Consider the following 15,394-nt stretch of genomic DNA (forward strand, 5'->3'; position numbering starts at 1 on the left):
ACATACCTTATGCCAAGATGCATAAGCAGACGATTTAGAAGATGATAGGCTCATCTGTCATTTTTAGGTCGGCGCCTGGGCAACTAAAGATCGCAGGCCGCCGAAGCCGCGCCACCAGGGATGTGTTCCGATCACCAATGACCAGTAATAATGGAGCCTCAGCTATTCTCTAAGAAAATGATTAATAATAAATTATTTATGCTGTGTAACCGTACATAGGTGGACCTCACAAGCGTTCCCCTTATCCAACCAGATTCAATGTATGGTAGATTTATGGCTTGGTTTCTGATAGATGATCATTAGATTCTTATATGTTTATCTCCAGGGTTCCTACTTATTGCAAATATAATTTACGAAAAAAATACTACTTGAAAGTTCGGTAGCCATGGGCCGGGCCGTCCGAGTAAACCTTGGAAGTCGGCGAAACGCTATGATCTTGAGTATAGAGCTAGGGCATGCATAACTCTTTTATATCCTTGCATTATTCTACATAATTATAGCACGATATAGGCACATCTTATGTTTTGTACAAGATAAGGTGCTTAATTGGTACCATGCATAGCCCAAAAACACTCGACGTCACACAAAATATTAGACTACTTCTCATTATTTCGCAGGATTCTTTCGGGGTATGCAGGATCTGTTACCTTACAAGATGTATGAATGTTGTCATACAGCAGATCAATCTCAAGGCTGTTCCGTGGCCCTGTGGAATGCATGTACTCTGCAGATCTGCATCTGATGAATCTAATGAATCTGATGAATCTTGGCCCAACTTGTGCCTTTACTCCCAAAGCTTTACAGGGTCAAACACCCAACCACTTACTCTATCTCCAACCACCTACCTGGATGAAATACATACCAAGCCATTCTATCAGCTTCCCCGCGAGTGAATCTTGTTGCGTGTACAGAAATCTAAATTATTTCTCGCCCGACTTTCAATATGGCAGTCAATGGAAGCCAGACCACATCAACCGGGAATATGCTCGATCGGAGCGAACAGTTTTGGCGACGTGAATTCAAGGACTTTTCTGCAACGATATTCCCTATTGTCTCTTCGCGATACAAGCAATCGGCTCTCAAAATACTCACAGAGAATATTGATCTCGCATGTGGCGAGCTTGATCCTGTCTCGGCTGGGGCGGCCTTGGCCCTAGCATGGGGCCTCGTTCTCTCTCGGTACACCGGGAATGACGACGTTGTTTTCGGTCTCGGACTTGAATCAGAAAGCAATGATTTTTCCAACACACCAGTATTGCCTTTGCGGCTGTTAGTCGACCCTCAGCAATTAGCGGTGAACGCGCTTAACGACATCGAAGCTAAGATCATGGACCGGTCTACGTTCGGTGTATCCTCAACTCCAGAATTGTCAACCCTCGGTGGAGATATAGCAGGAGGGTGTCAGTTCATGAACATACTCAACATCAGACAAGGGCAACCAAAGGATTCTGGTGCCTCCCAAAGCATCGAAGCGCGCAAAGTGCCTCTTGTGATCAATTGTGAGATCCGAACAAACGGTGTAGATGTGGAGGCCCTAGTGGATCCTTCTGCAGTCTCCGTTGAAACTACACGCATGATGTTACACCAGCTGGCCCATTCTTTCCGGACTGCTCTTAGTCGTTGCTCTCGGAGCACTCTTGTTGGCGATCTCCGGTCTGTCAGTCCCCAAGGCTTGGCCGACCTGATGGAGAGGGGAGTCCAACCACCTCCTCTATCGATCCATGCCCGTGTACATGATCTCATCGTCTCGCAATGCCAATCTCGCCCATCGGAACCAGCTATCGCTGCTTGGGATGGCCATTTGACCTACCATGAGCTTGATCAGTTATCATTTCGCCTTGCAACACAGCTCACAAAGCTCAATGTGATACAGCCTGACAAAATAGTACCTGTTTTGATGGAGAGATCTGTGTGGATTTCAGTAGTCATCCTCGGAATCTTGAGGGCGGGGGGCGCGTTTCTCCTTATGGACATCTCGTTCACGGACGAGTATGTGAAACAGATTTGCGCAAAGATCGAAGCCCCGATTGTTTTGACATCGGGCCATCAAAATGATCGCGCGAGATTGCTAGGTTTACCCGTTCTCGTTGTGGGAGACAACCTGCTGCTGGCTGATGATGAGGGAAACGATACACATCTTCAGTGCGCTGACGTACAACCATCGGATGCATGCCATGGTCTTTTTACCTCCGGGTCCAGCGGGGATCCTAAGCTCGTCATCATAGACCATGCAGCGGTATGCACTGCCTGGGCAGAACCGACTGCCACTCAACTCATGCTTTCATCATCATCTCGCGTCTTGCAGTTTGGCTCCCATGCATTTGGTGCTTGCGTTGCTGAGTACCTTGGGGCCATGATTCATGGGGCTTGTTTGTGTATAGCTTCGGAGTTGGGCCCAGGGAATGATACAGCGGAAGCGATTCGGAAGTTGAACGCCAATTTTATCACCTTGACCCCTGCTGCATCTCGTCTCCTAGATCCCAACCATGTCCCCTCACTCCAAGTTGTGGTTCTAGCTGGAGAGGCGCCAAGCCCCCTCGATCTAGAGAAATGGCAAGGACGAGTGCAATTGAAATGCATGTATGGATTGGCGGAGACTGCAGCATTCTCCTTGCTTGCCGATTTGACTAAGCCAAACTCAAACTACCGGGAGATCGGAGTGCCAACTCATACATGGAATGCCTGGATTGTAGACACCGACAATGTTGAGGACCTGGTACCGCCTGGCGGAGTAGGTGAACTGCTACTAGAAGGTCCCAGTCTAGGACGGGGTTATCTCAATGATCCGGCTCGTACTGCCCAAAATTACATTCCGGCCCCTTCATGGCTCATGCAGATTCGACCCATGGCACCACATGATTATCGCTGCTTGAAAACAGGGGACCTTGTTCGTTACTCTGCCAACGGGACACTTGAGTACATTCGCCGGAAGGATGTAACTGAAGTAAAGATCCGAGGGCAGCGCATGGACCTTACGAACATTGAAAGGCATCTCGCGCGACAGTATCCCACGGCGGCTCGTGTGGCTGTGGATGTTATCATTCCATCAGATGACATCGGTCATAACGGCGCTATGTTGGTCGGCTTCGTCTATACGGAGTCCCCACAGTGCGATATGCAAAACGAAAATCATGAAATATTTGCTTCCTCGACGATCGAGAGTCAAGAAAAGGCAACCAATGTTCTTTCCGTTCTGAAAGAAGTACTTCCTACAGTCATGGTTCCAGATATCATTGTGGTTGTCAACCGAATCCCGACGACAACTTCGGGCAAGCTTCACCGAGACCGACTACGCCGTCTAGCCTCGGGATTGTCCCGCAGAGCTTTACTGGAGTATGGGAATGTCCAGTTACCAGGGGCTAACGCGCACTCTGAGAGGCTCGTACAATAGATCACTCACGGAGCCTGTGTGTAGGCGCCTAAACCTGATATGGCACTATCTGAGAGTCCCGCTTAAAACTTCTTTTTGGGTTTGTTTATACTGCTATGCTGCTGCTGCTGCTGCTGCTGCTGCTTCTCCTGGAGATGTAGGGACATTTAATAGAAAGGTCGACATATGTAGGCCAGATAGGTTAATAATAAAGTTCGGTATCACGGGATCTCCCGCCTTAGTTTCCGCCCGGGGCGGGGCTTTTTATCTTTGAATCACTGTCTAGCGCTGAAAGTTTATCTGCAGCCCATATCCAACATAGTATGATAGTTTGTATAGTTTGTATGGTAGATCTTGTATAATCCGATCAGCAAAACAGGAAGAATATAAAGGCGGTCTAGTAGTTGCATTTCCTAGATCGGTCCCCGTAGGCCCTTCAGGCGACAGATGGAAGCAGCACAAGGCTTGTCCTAATAAGGCAGGAGTGTAATTTGGTAGATCTAGGTACTTTATAAGTTATTGCCCAATTCTGTGCCTACTTTAAAAATGGCATAATGATCAACAATGATCAATAGAGAAACTACATCGGAGTAGACCTCCGCAGAGCCCACAAAGCCCAAAGCCCAACCCGGGCCCAACCCGCAGATGGGCCGGGTTTTGGGCCCGAGTCGGCCCACCGATGGGCTATGGGCCCAAATAGTGTAAACATGCCGAGAAATTGAGATACTAAGCAAAGTTGAACCCCTTCTTTAGGAAGGAATTTAATTACCCTACGTTTCGCACCGTTCCTAACTATAATTTTTAAGGTCATATTTTATTAATTGAAACTATTTAGCACCAGTTACTAGTTATATTTCTATATCACGTTTAAAAACGCGAGAAAACGCGTTGATTTAGATCATTTTAAAATTACAGATGCTTACCTATAAAGTAGTAGTATTTATACATCTTAGATATGTATCTAATATCAAAATATCAATTTTCACCCTTTCCGCGATATCTCAACTTTACCGGTCGGATTTCGCTTAGAATTGAAATATATACTTACATAGTTTTCATAATTTGATTTTCTAAGTTTGAACTCTATACGATCCGTGGAAGGTTGTAATACAGCGATTACAGGGCCCGATTTATCAGCGCCGAGATGGGCTTTGCGGAGGTCTACATCGGAGATCCTTGGGTGTGCAGGTGGAATGGTATGTACTAACCAGGGTGTGGCGTTGCTCTCGTATATGCATGAGATTTACCAATTATCTTATTACTACAACCAAATTGACGTAACCTCATGAAAATACATCATAAAATACAAACTCACGTCATGGTACCTTGCTGTGATTGGATGTTAGCTAAATGCCCATAAATTCCATTCCCAGTTGTGCAGAATCTCTCCATGATCCTTTTCGAGTGCTTTGTACGGAGTACGGAGGAAGCAAATAGGCATCCTGTGCACTTACGTCTTAATTGAACGACTTAACTGCTATTGACATCTCTTAGTGATAGCAGCCGGGATCATAAGCAAAACAACCCTCAAATAAAACACATAAGTACCCACGTGTCTACTGCATAAGGTTTTCAGTCAGCCATGTTCAAAGTCGCAAGCACACTAGATGCCATGAACCATATGTATGTTGCATAGTACTTGCCGCAAGGAGCTTGAATAAATATGTCCACTGCAACACTGGAGATCGGAATGAGACCATTCATACTCCTTAGGAATGTTACCTGCATGGAGAACTAGAACTGAGTCTCGTGGCCTTTATCCTGCTGCGATCTCCAGCAGATTCGCACGTGTCGGATGCTTTCTTCCTAGTGCCCCCATCTGATACCTTTCACATCAAGGTGCAGTCAGCCACACTTCGCTTTCAACTACCTTACCATGCTGCTTGGCTTTTAAGTGCCGCTCCACCAGGTGCCACTGACCATCAGCTATAAGACAAGTCAGAAATACCTACATCAATTGGATAGTGAGAAGACTAGGTAGAGGTTCAATGACTACCTGTATTATCAGAAGAAGCGTCTGACTCTGACAACCTAGATCGAATGCATTTTGCACGGTGCTTTGCAAGACCAGGGCCCGACCACAATCAGGATCGACGACAGCTTCTTGCAACTTCCCCATACCATACTTCCATATAGATAGCTTACACATATAAGATACAACTCTGCGCTGATAAATGAAGAATCATATACTATTTGTTGAGATGATCCCATCTCCCGTTGTTTGCTTGCAGACTGAGCTCTTGTTTGTCAGATTCAAAATATAAATACCCTGCTCTTTCCAGATCAAATACACAAGTATTCTTCTTCCTCTTCTTCTTCTTCTTCCTCCTCCCCCAGTAGCTAGTAGCTACAACACTATTTCTTATATAGAATACCTTTGAACTGTATCTAAAACCGACAATTTCCTCCAGGGCTGGCTATGGACACGATGACTATTATATATATTGTTGTCACGATCCCTGCCCACGTTTGTTGCCTGATAAAGCTGGCATCAATCAGCATACCAGTCCACTTCACCGCCTTTGCAACCGCCTACCATTTCCATCGAGCTATGATCCAGCTCTCTCGAATTTGATCACATCTAACCTACTATATCCAAGGGCTACTTTGTCAATTATTCACTACCAAGTACCCGGTTATATCTACTCCCGATGTTTGCAGCAAGAATATTTGGCCGACAGGCCCAGGCTATTCCCAAATGGACTCAATTCCGTTGTGTATCGACATTGGAAGGGTCTCCGCACATCGTATGCGATTGTTGCACCTTACAGAGCCTTCATTAAAGCTAAATTCTTGATTAGTATGTGTTCCCAAATGATGGACCAGCAAGTGGAACCCACATCTTGTCACTATTGCCCTCTGAGCCAGCCAACCCAGACTTGGCTCTCGGACTCGCGACTCAACTACCACCGACAACAGACACCTTCAAAGAGAACCCAAAATTCCTAGATATAGTGCAAGAAGTATGCTCAAAATACGCCCATGAAGACCCTGATGCAAAGTCTCAAGCGCAGGTCATGGTGTCTGTGGCTGGAGCAAATCTGAACTCAGGCGGCGTGTTATTAACTGGCCAGCGCGGGAGACGCCGTGGAGCCGACTCGGCCAGTGGCGCTAGTGGTCAAGGTGGTGCAGGATCTGGTGGACGTGGTGGTTGGATTCATGTCTCTGACGGCAGACGGCCGCCTGATTATGGGCGGATTGCTTGGTGAGGATTTACCTATGTTTCACAAGCACGATTGACTCCAAAGGGACTTATACTGATGCTTTTCAGGCCCGAGGATATGTTCGGAAGTCTCGAGGTGGATGCCAACGGTCAGTTCGTTGGAGAAAATGGAAATTATCAGCCAAGTGGTATGTTTTATGATTATATGAGACTTAACAGGCCAAGCTGATACTCAGCAGGTACCTATCGTATCCTGACCCGAGATGGAATGTAAGTATCCCCTTTCTTGGATGCTCTACCATACTGGTATTCGATGTTGATCATTTGTATAGTTTTGGATTGAGTCCTTTCCTCAGAGAAAAGCTGGTTCAGAAGCTACGAGAGCTTGAGAAGTGATATCTTAAAATGGGCCACATCGCCCACAGAATCCTATGTAAATATGTACCAACACCAGCAATCCACTCAGAACTCTACTCTGTTTTTTTGTTTTTTTTTTTTTTTCTAATTCGCATCTGGTTGCTATTGAACTCCTTTTGCCCAGTCTCTCTTTAACCACAAACTTCTTGCTCTTAGACTGTTCTCAACTCAACATATCTTGTAGGTCAATTGGATTGCTTTATGGGGCTGAGTTCACTCCATGCATTAAATACGAGTGTGTTGCTTACTGAATATTGTTCAGCCATATTCTCATCTCTGTTTTGACAAAAAGAAAAATATATATATATATTCAAAAAATATCGCCGACCAAATAGAAAGATTCATTTTCTTCATTGCATGTATCATCACTTCTTGAAGAAACTAGTAATTCGTTGCGATCCATCTGCTGCCTTTGCCCCACTGGACTTCTTCATGGGGCTATTATGGGTAGCACTACGCAACTTCTTCTTTTGCGGCGATATTCCCGTTAGATCTGAATTGATCTTTTGCTTCTTGCTTTCCTCCACAGATCTAGCAGGTTCTGGACTATGCTCCCTTTTAACAGCTGGCACCGGTTTTGGGGCATTGTCCTCACTCCATTCCGAATCCTTAGTAGGGCGGTCATCGTCTTTAGCCATCTTCACTTTCGGCGACACAGTCTCCTTCTTCGGCGATTGCTCTAGAGTCTCCTTTGGTTTCGTATTGGCGAAGAAGTTTGCGATGTTACTCTTGTTATCCTTGCTGTCGACAGGAATAATAAAATTCGGAGAATTATTTCCGACTTTCCCAACTTCCTTGGAAACAGGATAGCACTCCAGTTCGCCCTCATATGGCTTGAGAAGTGATTGGAGCTCCTTCGACCAGGTCTTTTGGCTGGGACTTAGCCATTTATTCATCGCCTCACTCCCGAGGTCCAGTATGACAGGCATACGTTCATGCAGGAACTTCAGGTAGGAATTAGAAGACGTCGTGATCACCGTGTACGTGTAGAGCTTCTGGTCAGAACCTGTACAAAGTAATCGTCAGCCCCATCAACGCTATATATCAGAAAAGCCTAGACATGCCCTCATAGGAAACACAATCCCACAATCCAGCGAAGCACATCAGCTCCCCGTCTTTGCGCCGGACAAAGTGCGGAACCTTTTCTTTGCCCCCAGGCCCCTTCTTCAGCCACTCGTAAAAGCCCTGACAGACGACAATGCACCTCTTTCGTCGCTTCATGGTAGTCCACATCCCCGAATCTTCGATCAACGAGTCATCGCGACAATTAATTGTGCGCATCATGGATCCGTAATCCGGTTGGCGCTTCGTCCAGAATGGGATGAGACCCCATTTCATGCTCTGGAGCTTGTATTTGGTAACCGTGTTGTCTTTTTCCTTTTCTAATTCTTGATTTTGGTGCTCACTATCAGCATCTTGCTGAGCATTGTAACTCTCTTTGTCAGTGATCTCGGCGCGATAGACAGCACCGAAGTTGCCCGGTGCAAAGTTGTATGTCTCTCTGACTGAACTGTCGTCTGGTGCTTCATCCACTTGCATGCCTTGCTCTTGCATGCGTTGTTGGATGTACGCCAAGCGCTTGGGATCGTCAGCTGGCGGACAGTCTAGACACAGGAGCCGTAACATACCACACCCAAAGCGTATCGCCCACACATTATCAGTGTGAATCACTAGATCGATTCAATATTCAGGTTTCCACAATTAATGCTGGATTAAACTAGTGCATTTTCCGGATAGAATGGGCGAGAAAGTGAGTGCTTACTCCAGCGGGCGACGTCATATAGCGGAGCGGAGCTTGGACCACCTAAAAACCGAGGGCGGGCTCTTCATTAACTCACCATATACTCTCCCCCTCCCTCTCTCCATCATCTACGTCAATTTCCCAGGTTGTATCGGACAATCACACGCTCAATTCAATTCCAAATCTCAAATCTCCATCGCATACCCACCCACACACTCCCAATGTTCCGCGCAGCATCACGGCGCACCAGCGTGCATGCCGCAAAACTTCTACATCAACAACCAAAGAGTCTCGCCCGCTCAATATATATCAACAGTACCACCCGACCAACACTCCAACCCCGAATCAACAATGGCAAACCACTTGCAAGCCCCTACATCTCCGGCACGCGGCACCTCACGATCATGCAGAAAATTGGCCGCAAATACCGCGAAGCATCTAAAGGAATCTGGCGCAAGAACCCCGTACTCATGCCGCTAGCAATATTCTCAGTTGTTGGCGGAGCCTTCATCTTTGCTTACATCTCCTACGTGGAATTGACACGGGTCGGGCCACAGTACCACAAATTCCCGCCGCCGGTGGCCGACGCTCTCCGTACGGCTATCTATTACACCGAGATCGATCTCAACCCAGCCAAGGCGATGAAGGCGTATAGAGAGGCGCTGCATATAGCATTTGAGATGGGCATACACCCATACTCGGATGAGATACTTGGAATCAAGCTGCAGGTCGCTATGATGCTTGAGAAGGCTGGACTTGTGAAGCCGGCGATTGATGTGTTGGAACGAACGAAGAACGAGACTCTAGCCTGGGTGGAGGAAGTCACAGCAGGGAACGCTGCGGCGGCGGCTGAGAAGGTGAAGCAAGCGCAGGCGCAGGTGCAGAAGACCCCGGCCAATGTCCAGGTTGACACCGAGGCGGTTAAGGAAACAGAGGAGGACCTGAAAGCAATGGCGCAGTACGAGTCTCGTCAGCGAGATAAAGCGCTCAAGAAAGTTGTCGGCATTGCGATGAAGCTTGGCGAACTTTATTCTAGCGAGTATATACAGGATGAGAAGAAAGCCGAGGTCGCGCAGGTCGCTGCTGTGGAGATCTGTCTGAAGGAAATGCACCGTCGCCAGAGGCTGGGACTTCCTGTTGGCAGCTCTAGCAGTGGTGAGGGCTCAGACGGTGAGGCATGGCTGAACCTCACTGAAATCGCCACGGCGTTGGCTGAGCTTGCCGCTACATATACCGCCAAGGAGCGGTATGAGCTGGCCATGCCGCTGTATATGCGTGCGTTGGACTTGATCCGCGCCGCTGAAGGAACCTCCATATCTTGCAAGCAGGTGGTGCTACTGAACGATGTCGCTACCGCTCTGGTTGGCCAGGTTCAACTGCCCGCCAAGTCTCAACCGCAACAACCTGTTACAGCGGACCAGACTGTTGAAGCTGCCCAGAAGTGGGCGGAGAAGGCCATTGAGGTTGCGGCGCACATTGAACCCCCGATACGTGACGAGGAGTGTGACATCACTTGTGTGGTTGCGACCTACAACCTGGGCGAGCTGGCCGAGCTACAAAAGAAGCCGGCGGTCGCTAAGCAGCGGTATACCGAGGCTAAGGCATTGGCTGATGGGATTGGATACGAGGAAGGCAGTATGATGGCCAAGGAGGCCCTGAAGAGACTTGGAAATAATCGGTAGATCTGTGAAGGCCTCTCTGTTCAGTCTGATGTACATTATGTATGACCAACGTTGGAAATTGAAATCTCAACCCATTCCTGTACATTCTTTAGCACTACCCGAAGAGTGACATCGGGCGGCTACTAAAACATTTTCCTACATGAGTTACACAGTGGAGGGTGAATGAAGACAGATATATAACATGAAAGACATACGGGTACGATGATTTTACAAGAGATTTTCAATAAGAAAAAATAGGAAACATTTTGATGCCTTAACTGGTATTAGAACATCACACGTCTTGTACAAGATTCCATACATTTTCCATGCGGATCAAGTAGGCTAAGACATGTCAGAAAACCTCCAGGCCGGGGACTACTCAGTCCCGGCGAGAAGTGCTTCATTGCTCGTGGCTCATACATCCCAAACCAATGCTCTTCTGGCCATATCTTTTGAACTTTTTTTCAATTCCCTTGTCAATAGATCAAAAAGAGGCTCCTCAAGCTCCGATACAACAACTCAAATCTATGCGCGCGACATAACACCCCAGGCACGGATCTTGTTGTCGGTGTAACCGGCGAACAGGGTCTGGCCGTCAGCGGACCAGGCCAAGCTGATGCACTCGGGGTCACGGCTCTTCTTGCCCTTCTCAACAAACTCAGGCTTGAGCTCATCAACCTTGCTCTTCTTCTCGAGGTCGAAGATGGTGATGGAGCTGCTGGTGGCAGCGCACAGCCAGTAGCGGTTAGGAGAGAAGACGAGAGCGTGGATCTCATCGCCAGCGGAGAGGGAGTAGAGGTGCTTGGACTCGTTAAGGTCCCAGAGCATGGTGGTACCGTCCTTGCCACCGGAGGCGCAGAGGGATCCGTCGGGGGAGATGGTGACGGTGTTGATGTATCCGGTGTGACCGATGTGGTCGGTCTGGAGACGGCAGGAAGCGAGCTCCCAAACCTAGACGCGGATCAAATGTTAGCGTCGATACCCTCATGAAGAATGTCAAGTGTCAAGGAAAATTTTTTCCAATCCTTCTCTCGTTCAATAAAAAACAAAAAAATTGTTGCTGTGCCCATCAGGCAAAATGGGTGAAAAATTGTCTCATGGCCCCGAAGGGCTCTGAAGTAGCAAATACGTTTATGCAAACATCACGCGGGCAAAGCAAGGCGGGGAGGAAATTCTTAGGGGAAATTCGGGATCGATAGCGTACCTTGACGAGCTTGTCCCAGCCAGCGGAGACAATGACGGGGTTCTGGGGGTTGGGGCTGAAGCGAACGCAGGAAACCCACTCGGTGTGGCCCTTGTCGGTGATGGTGAACTTGCAGTCACCGAGGGTGTTCCACAGCTTAATGGAGCGGTCACGGGAACCGGAGACGATCTGACGGTTGTCGGCGGAGAACGAGACGGACAGAACATCGTTGGTGTGGCCGACGAAAGTGCGGGTGGTGTTACCGGTGGAGAGCTCCCAGAGACGGAGAGACTTATCCCACGAGGCGGACAGAGCGTAGGCACCGTCGGAGGAGATCACCTATAACGCAGACAAGACCATCGGTCAGCCAAAACCATTCCATCTTTTTTTTTCATATATTTTTTTTTGCGAAATGCGCCATCCAAATCCATGTGTCGCATCCAATGGTTTGTGGGTGTGGTTCATTCGGGAGAAGAAAAACGTACACAGTCAGAGACGATGTGCGAGTGACCCTCGAGGCTGCGCTTGGGGTAACCGTAGGCCTGCTCATCACGGGTAAGGTTCCAGATGATCAGGGTCTTGTCGCGGGATGCGGACAGCAGCATGTTGGGGCTATCATCAAGAATTCAAGTCAGAATTTTGTCCCTTCAAAAATTCAATCCTCCGATCGGGATAGGTCGCTCTTACTTCTCCAGGGAGGTGGCAAGGGAAGTAACCCAGCCATTGTGGCCCTCAAGGGTGCCGCGAAGAACCAGCTGCTCAGCCATGATGGGAATGAGACAATGAAGGAGAGAGAGGGATGGGCGGAGATTGTCGTTGACTCTGGGGGGTGAGGTAAAATCGAGATGGGAGGCAGACGTGCCCGCTCAAGCCCTAAGCCGCTTCGCTGCTCTCCTTGTGTGGTTCCGTGGAGCCCTAATACTAAGCGAAGAGGTCACATGACTTGCATCTATACAGAGCTTCGGACCTCGACTGCGATGTAGAGATGAAGAATTAAATGTCGATATGCATTCAAGTTCTGTCTGTTATATTCGAAGTCAACAATTGCTTTAATTTCTATCCCAATTTGTGAAATTCACACCAATTGATCCGAGTACCATCAAATATACAACATTGTTAATACACGCCTTCTACTATGGACAATATGACCACTATGACAACTATAGTACATTTTTGAAATCGACAAAACTCCCGAGTTCAACCTCCTCCAAAGGCCTTACGAGTTAAAGACCTGAACATCAGGCATTCTTCCCAAACCACCACCGCCAGTCTTCTTATTCTTGGCTTTCTCAAAGCCAGTAGCACTCTTATCACGAACATGCTCTCTGAGTAGCATGAGAACCTCAGAGCCCTGCCAACGCGACGGAACAGGGCGGTAAGCCGCTCTGAAAGCGCCAATAGTCTGCGCCCATTCACCGCTCTTGGCACCGCTCTCCTTCCAGGTCTCGGTGATAGTATCCTCCTTCGGATCGGAGGGTGAGATCTCCTCTGGCGGGTCTTGCGTCGCCCAGTAGTAGATGTCCCAGTCGTTCTCGTCGAGGAAGCTGTCGTACTCGACAAGCTGATCGTAGTCCATCTTTCCCAGGTAGACATCTGCGAAGGTCGAGAGGAGCAAGTCTGACTCCAGGATTCCGCGCTTGCGGCTTTGGTCTGGGGTGGAGTTGGTTAGCTTGAACGGTTCTTGCCATATCGATGCACCAGATTCTCGGCTTTAGCTGTAGGGCTGAGGTGCAAGTATGCATGGGAACGGGTACGAACATAGCAGACGTGCCCTCTTCGTGGCAAGCTCCTCCCCGACTCTCTTCAAAGGCTCAACCTTAAACGTAATACCCTCCATCTCACCAACGCCAAGCTCGGGCTTCTGCGCCCCGTTATCCTGACGGCCACCGGTGAAATGCTCAATCCTTCCGGGGTACGGATCAGACGGTCTGTAGTTGGGGTCGACGGAGTTCAGCATCTCCGGTGGCGGCGGCTTCTGCCCGACATTGATAAAGTCCTTTGTCATGGTGGAGGTTGTGTTTGGAACGAATTGGTTTGGGGACTTGTTGGCTTGGTTTGCGCGGTGTGCCTTTACCTCCGGGGAAGCATCGTCGCCATCTTTGAGACGTAGAGCTGTTGCGCCGAATTGGCGGTTTAGTCTTGTAATTGTGCTTAGGGATGATGGCACTGGTCGCGCGAGGCGATGGAGTATACGTGGGGCAGACATCTTGCTGTACAGTATCCTATAGAGAGAGAGTTGGGACTTTCTTTCCTCTAGGGGTGAGGAGTTTGCGTTTGATGCTCGGCTTTGACATCATCCGGTGTAATAGCCCGGGGAACCGAAAAGCCCCTGTAATGCCCGGTGTTTGTTCTGTTTGCAATACTAAACATTCCACTGAGAGGCCGTGGATTACACACTTCTCGACACAGTGCAGTTCCATAGGTTCTATGTGTCTATTGGGGCCTTTGGGGACCTGAAACTGGCTACCTTTTGTTTGCTGCCTCGGCCCATCTGCTGTTTTTATTTCATTAAACTCAGAATCCCTCTGCAAGATGCCGACCTAGATGTATACACTGACCTAACATAAACATCTAAAGCTCCATCTAGGACTACCTACAAGGTGCTTACTATGTAGACGTACTTCATTAGCATGGGTAGATATTAATCCATCCATGAATACTCGGGTAGTACCTCATTGGTCGAAAAAGAGCCCTGTAAAGTATACATAGGTGGCTTACCAACCATCCCTAAGATATCACATGCAAGAAACGGAAAATATTATTAGCGCCAGGCTGCAGAAAGCATGGTGTACATTTTATATCATTGAGATCATGACTGTTGAACAGAATGCCACTCGACATTAGAGCAAAAGGATTTGCAATGCAACCGCTGCAAAACCAAAAAAAAAGAACCGTCAAAGATGCAACCATTCCATGGACTAGTAAATCTAAATAAGGTGCTTAGATCTGCAAGAACCGAATAGTCAGTAACCAATTCCAGCTTCCACCACAACCATATTTCCACGTACCTGAAGTAAGCCCTCAGGTAAACAACCTGCCAAGCACCTAGCCCGATCAGCATACCCATGGTCCCGAAAGCGAACCACTTCACACGCTCATTGGTGCTCTCATTGGTATCACGCAAACGCTGCTCACGGGCGCGCAGGTACTCCATCTCGGTAACGATATCGGCAACCATCTCTTCGATGCGGCGGAGGTCTGTCTCGACGGGCTTGAGCTTCTCCTGTGACTGGATGCTGTTCCAGTCGCGGGCGTCGGCGCCAATGTCGACATCAAGCTCGATGGGACGGGAGGGGTTCTGCATGGTGTCTGATGTGGGGGTATCGTTTTAGTATGACTTTTTCTTCAACTCCAGCTTTTCCCCAGTGGATTGTTCGCGTTGTTCGAGGGGACTACCACTTACTGTGGCCGACAAGCAGGTTCTCGAAGCAGACGTCAAAAGCCGTGTCCGCGGGCGAAGTGAAGATTTGACGCGTCTCGCCGACGACATCCTTAGGACGACCGTGGTCATTGCCCATAGCGTCCTTGATCTATACGGAGAAAAGAATTAGTCGTGGTTCACAATTCAGCGGTTTGGCATCCAAGTCCCAGCAGACTCAGGACGAAATCCCATCCACATCTAGAAACAATCCCACATACATGAATATTGACCTTCTGGCCATCACCCTTCGTACCACCAACGATAGCAGTAATAACGACGAGCTGGTCCTTCGAGACGAAGTTGCGAATGCATCGTTCGTTCTTGCCGCCGCCGGAGGTGGCGACGAGGTCGAATTTTAGGGCACTAGCAAGCTGAACGAAGACAAAGAGGAAGCCAAAGATGGCCCTCAGTGTGATTGGTGAGGTGCCCATTGTTGCG

The 15,394-nt window shown here is 48.4% G+C and overlaps 7 protein-coding genes across 7 annotated transcripts; 3 read left to right on the forward strand and 4 right to left on the reverse strand.

Moving 5' to 3' along the window:
* Window positions 1-943: 943 nt before the first annotated feature.
* On the forward strand, window positions 944-3,391 carry N7537_007587 (uncharacterized protein; the record flags this gene model as incomplete). The annotated part of the gene is made up of 1 exon (XM_056898642.1): window positions 944-3,391. One exon carries the CDS (start codon window positions 944-946, stop codon window positions 3,389-3,391), a length of 2,448 nt encoding a protein of 815 aa, XP_056750718.1.
* Window positions 3,392-6,021: 2,630 nt separating this feature from the next.
* On the forward strand, window positions 6,022-6,929 carry N7537_007588 (uncharacterized protein; the record flags this gene model as incomplete). The annotated part of the gene is made up of 5 exons (XM_056898643.1): window positions 6,022-6,117; window positions 6,172-6,575; window positions 6,642-6,721; window positions 6,773-6,803; window positions 6,866-6,929. 5 exons carry the CDS (start codon window positions 6,022-6,024, stop codon window positions 6,927-6,929), a joined length of 675 nt encoding a protein of 224 aa, XP_056750719.1.
* Window positions 6,930-7,315: 386 nt separating this feature from the next.
* On the reverse strand, window positions 7,316-8,605 carry N7537_007589 (SOS response-associated peptidase; the record flags this gene model as incomplete). The annotated part of the gene is made up of 3 exons (XM_056898644.1): window positions 7,316-7,956; window positions 8,030-8,528; window positions 8,579-8,605. 3 exons carry the CDS (start codon window positions 8,603-8,605, stop codon window positions 7,316-7,318), a joined length of 1,167 nt encoding a protein of 388 aa, XP_056750720.1.
* A 307-nt stretch (window positions 8,606-8,912) lies between these two features.
* N7537_007590 (TPR domain protein) lies at window positions 8,913-10,373 on the forward strand (the record flags this gene model as incomplete). The annotated part of the gene is made up of 1 exon (XM_056898645.1): window positions 8,913-10,373. The coding sequence occupies one exon, from the start codon at window positions 8,913-8,915 to the stop codon at window positions 10,371-10,373; it is 1,461 nt and encodes a 486-aa protein (XP_056750721.1).
* Window positions 10,374-10,877: 504 nt separating this feature from the next.
* On the reverse strand, window positions 10,878-12,302 carry cpcB (40S ribosomal protein RACK1; the record flags this gene model as incomplete). Its single annotated transcript, XM_056898646.1, has 4 exons — window positions 10,878-11,303; window positions 11,557-11,874; window positions 12,021-12,147; window positions 12,223-12,302. 4 exons carry the CDS (start codon window positions 12,300-12,302, stop codon window positions 10,878-10,880), a joined length of 951 nt encoding a protein of 316 aa, XP_056750722.1.
* A 449-nt stretch (window positions 12,303-12,751) lies between these two features.
* On the reverse strand, window positions 12,752-13,741 carry N7537_007592 (succinate dehydrogenase assembly factor 2; the record flags this gene model as incomplete). Its single annotated transcript, XM_056898647.1, has 2 exons — window positions 12,752-13,185; window positions 13,294-13,741. The coding sequence occupies 2 exons, from the start codon at window positions 13,739-13,741 to the stop codon at window positions 12,752-12,754; spliced, it is 882 nt and encodes a 293-aa protein (XP_056750723.1).
* A 721-nt stretch (window positions 13,742-14,462) lies between these two features.
* Window positions 14,463-15,387, reverse strand: N7537_007593 (p24 family protein; the record flags this gene model as incomplete). The annotated part of the gene is made up of 4 exons (XM_056898648.1): window positions 14,463-14,481; window positions 14,544-14,844; window positions 14,939-15,065; window positions 15,175-15,387. The coding sequence occupies 4 exons, from the start codon at window positions 15,385-15,387 to the stop codon at window positions 14,463-14,465; spliced, it is 660 nt and encodes a 219-aa protein (XP_056750724.1).
* Between the last annotated feature and the right edge of the window lie 7 nt (window positions 15,388-15,394).

The sequence above is a fragment of the Penicillium hordei genome, assembly GCF_028827395.1.
Source record: "Penicillium hordei strain IBT 12815 chromosome Unknown utg000004l_segment0_segment0, whole genome shotgun sequence".
NCBI lineage: Eukaryota > Fungi > Ascomycota > Eurotiomycetes > Eurotiales > Aspergillaceae > Penicillium > Penicillium hordei.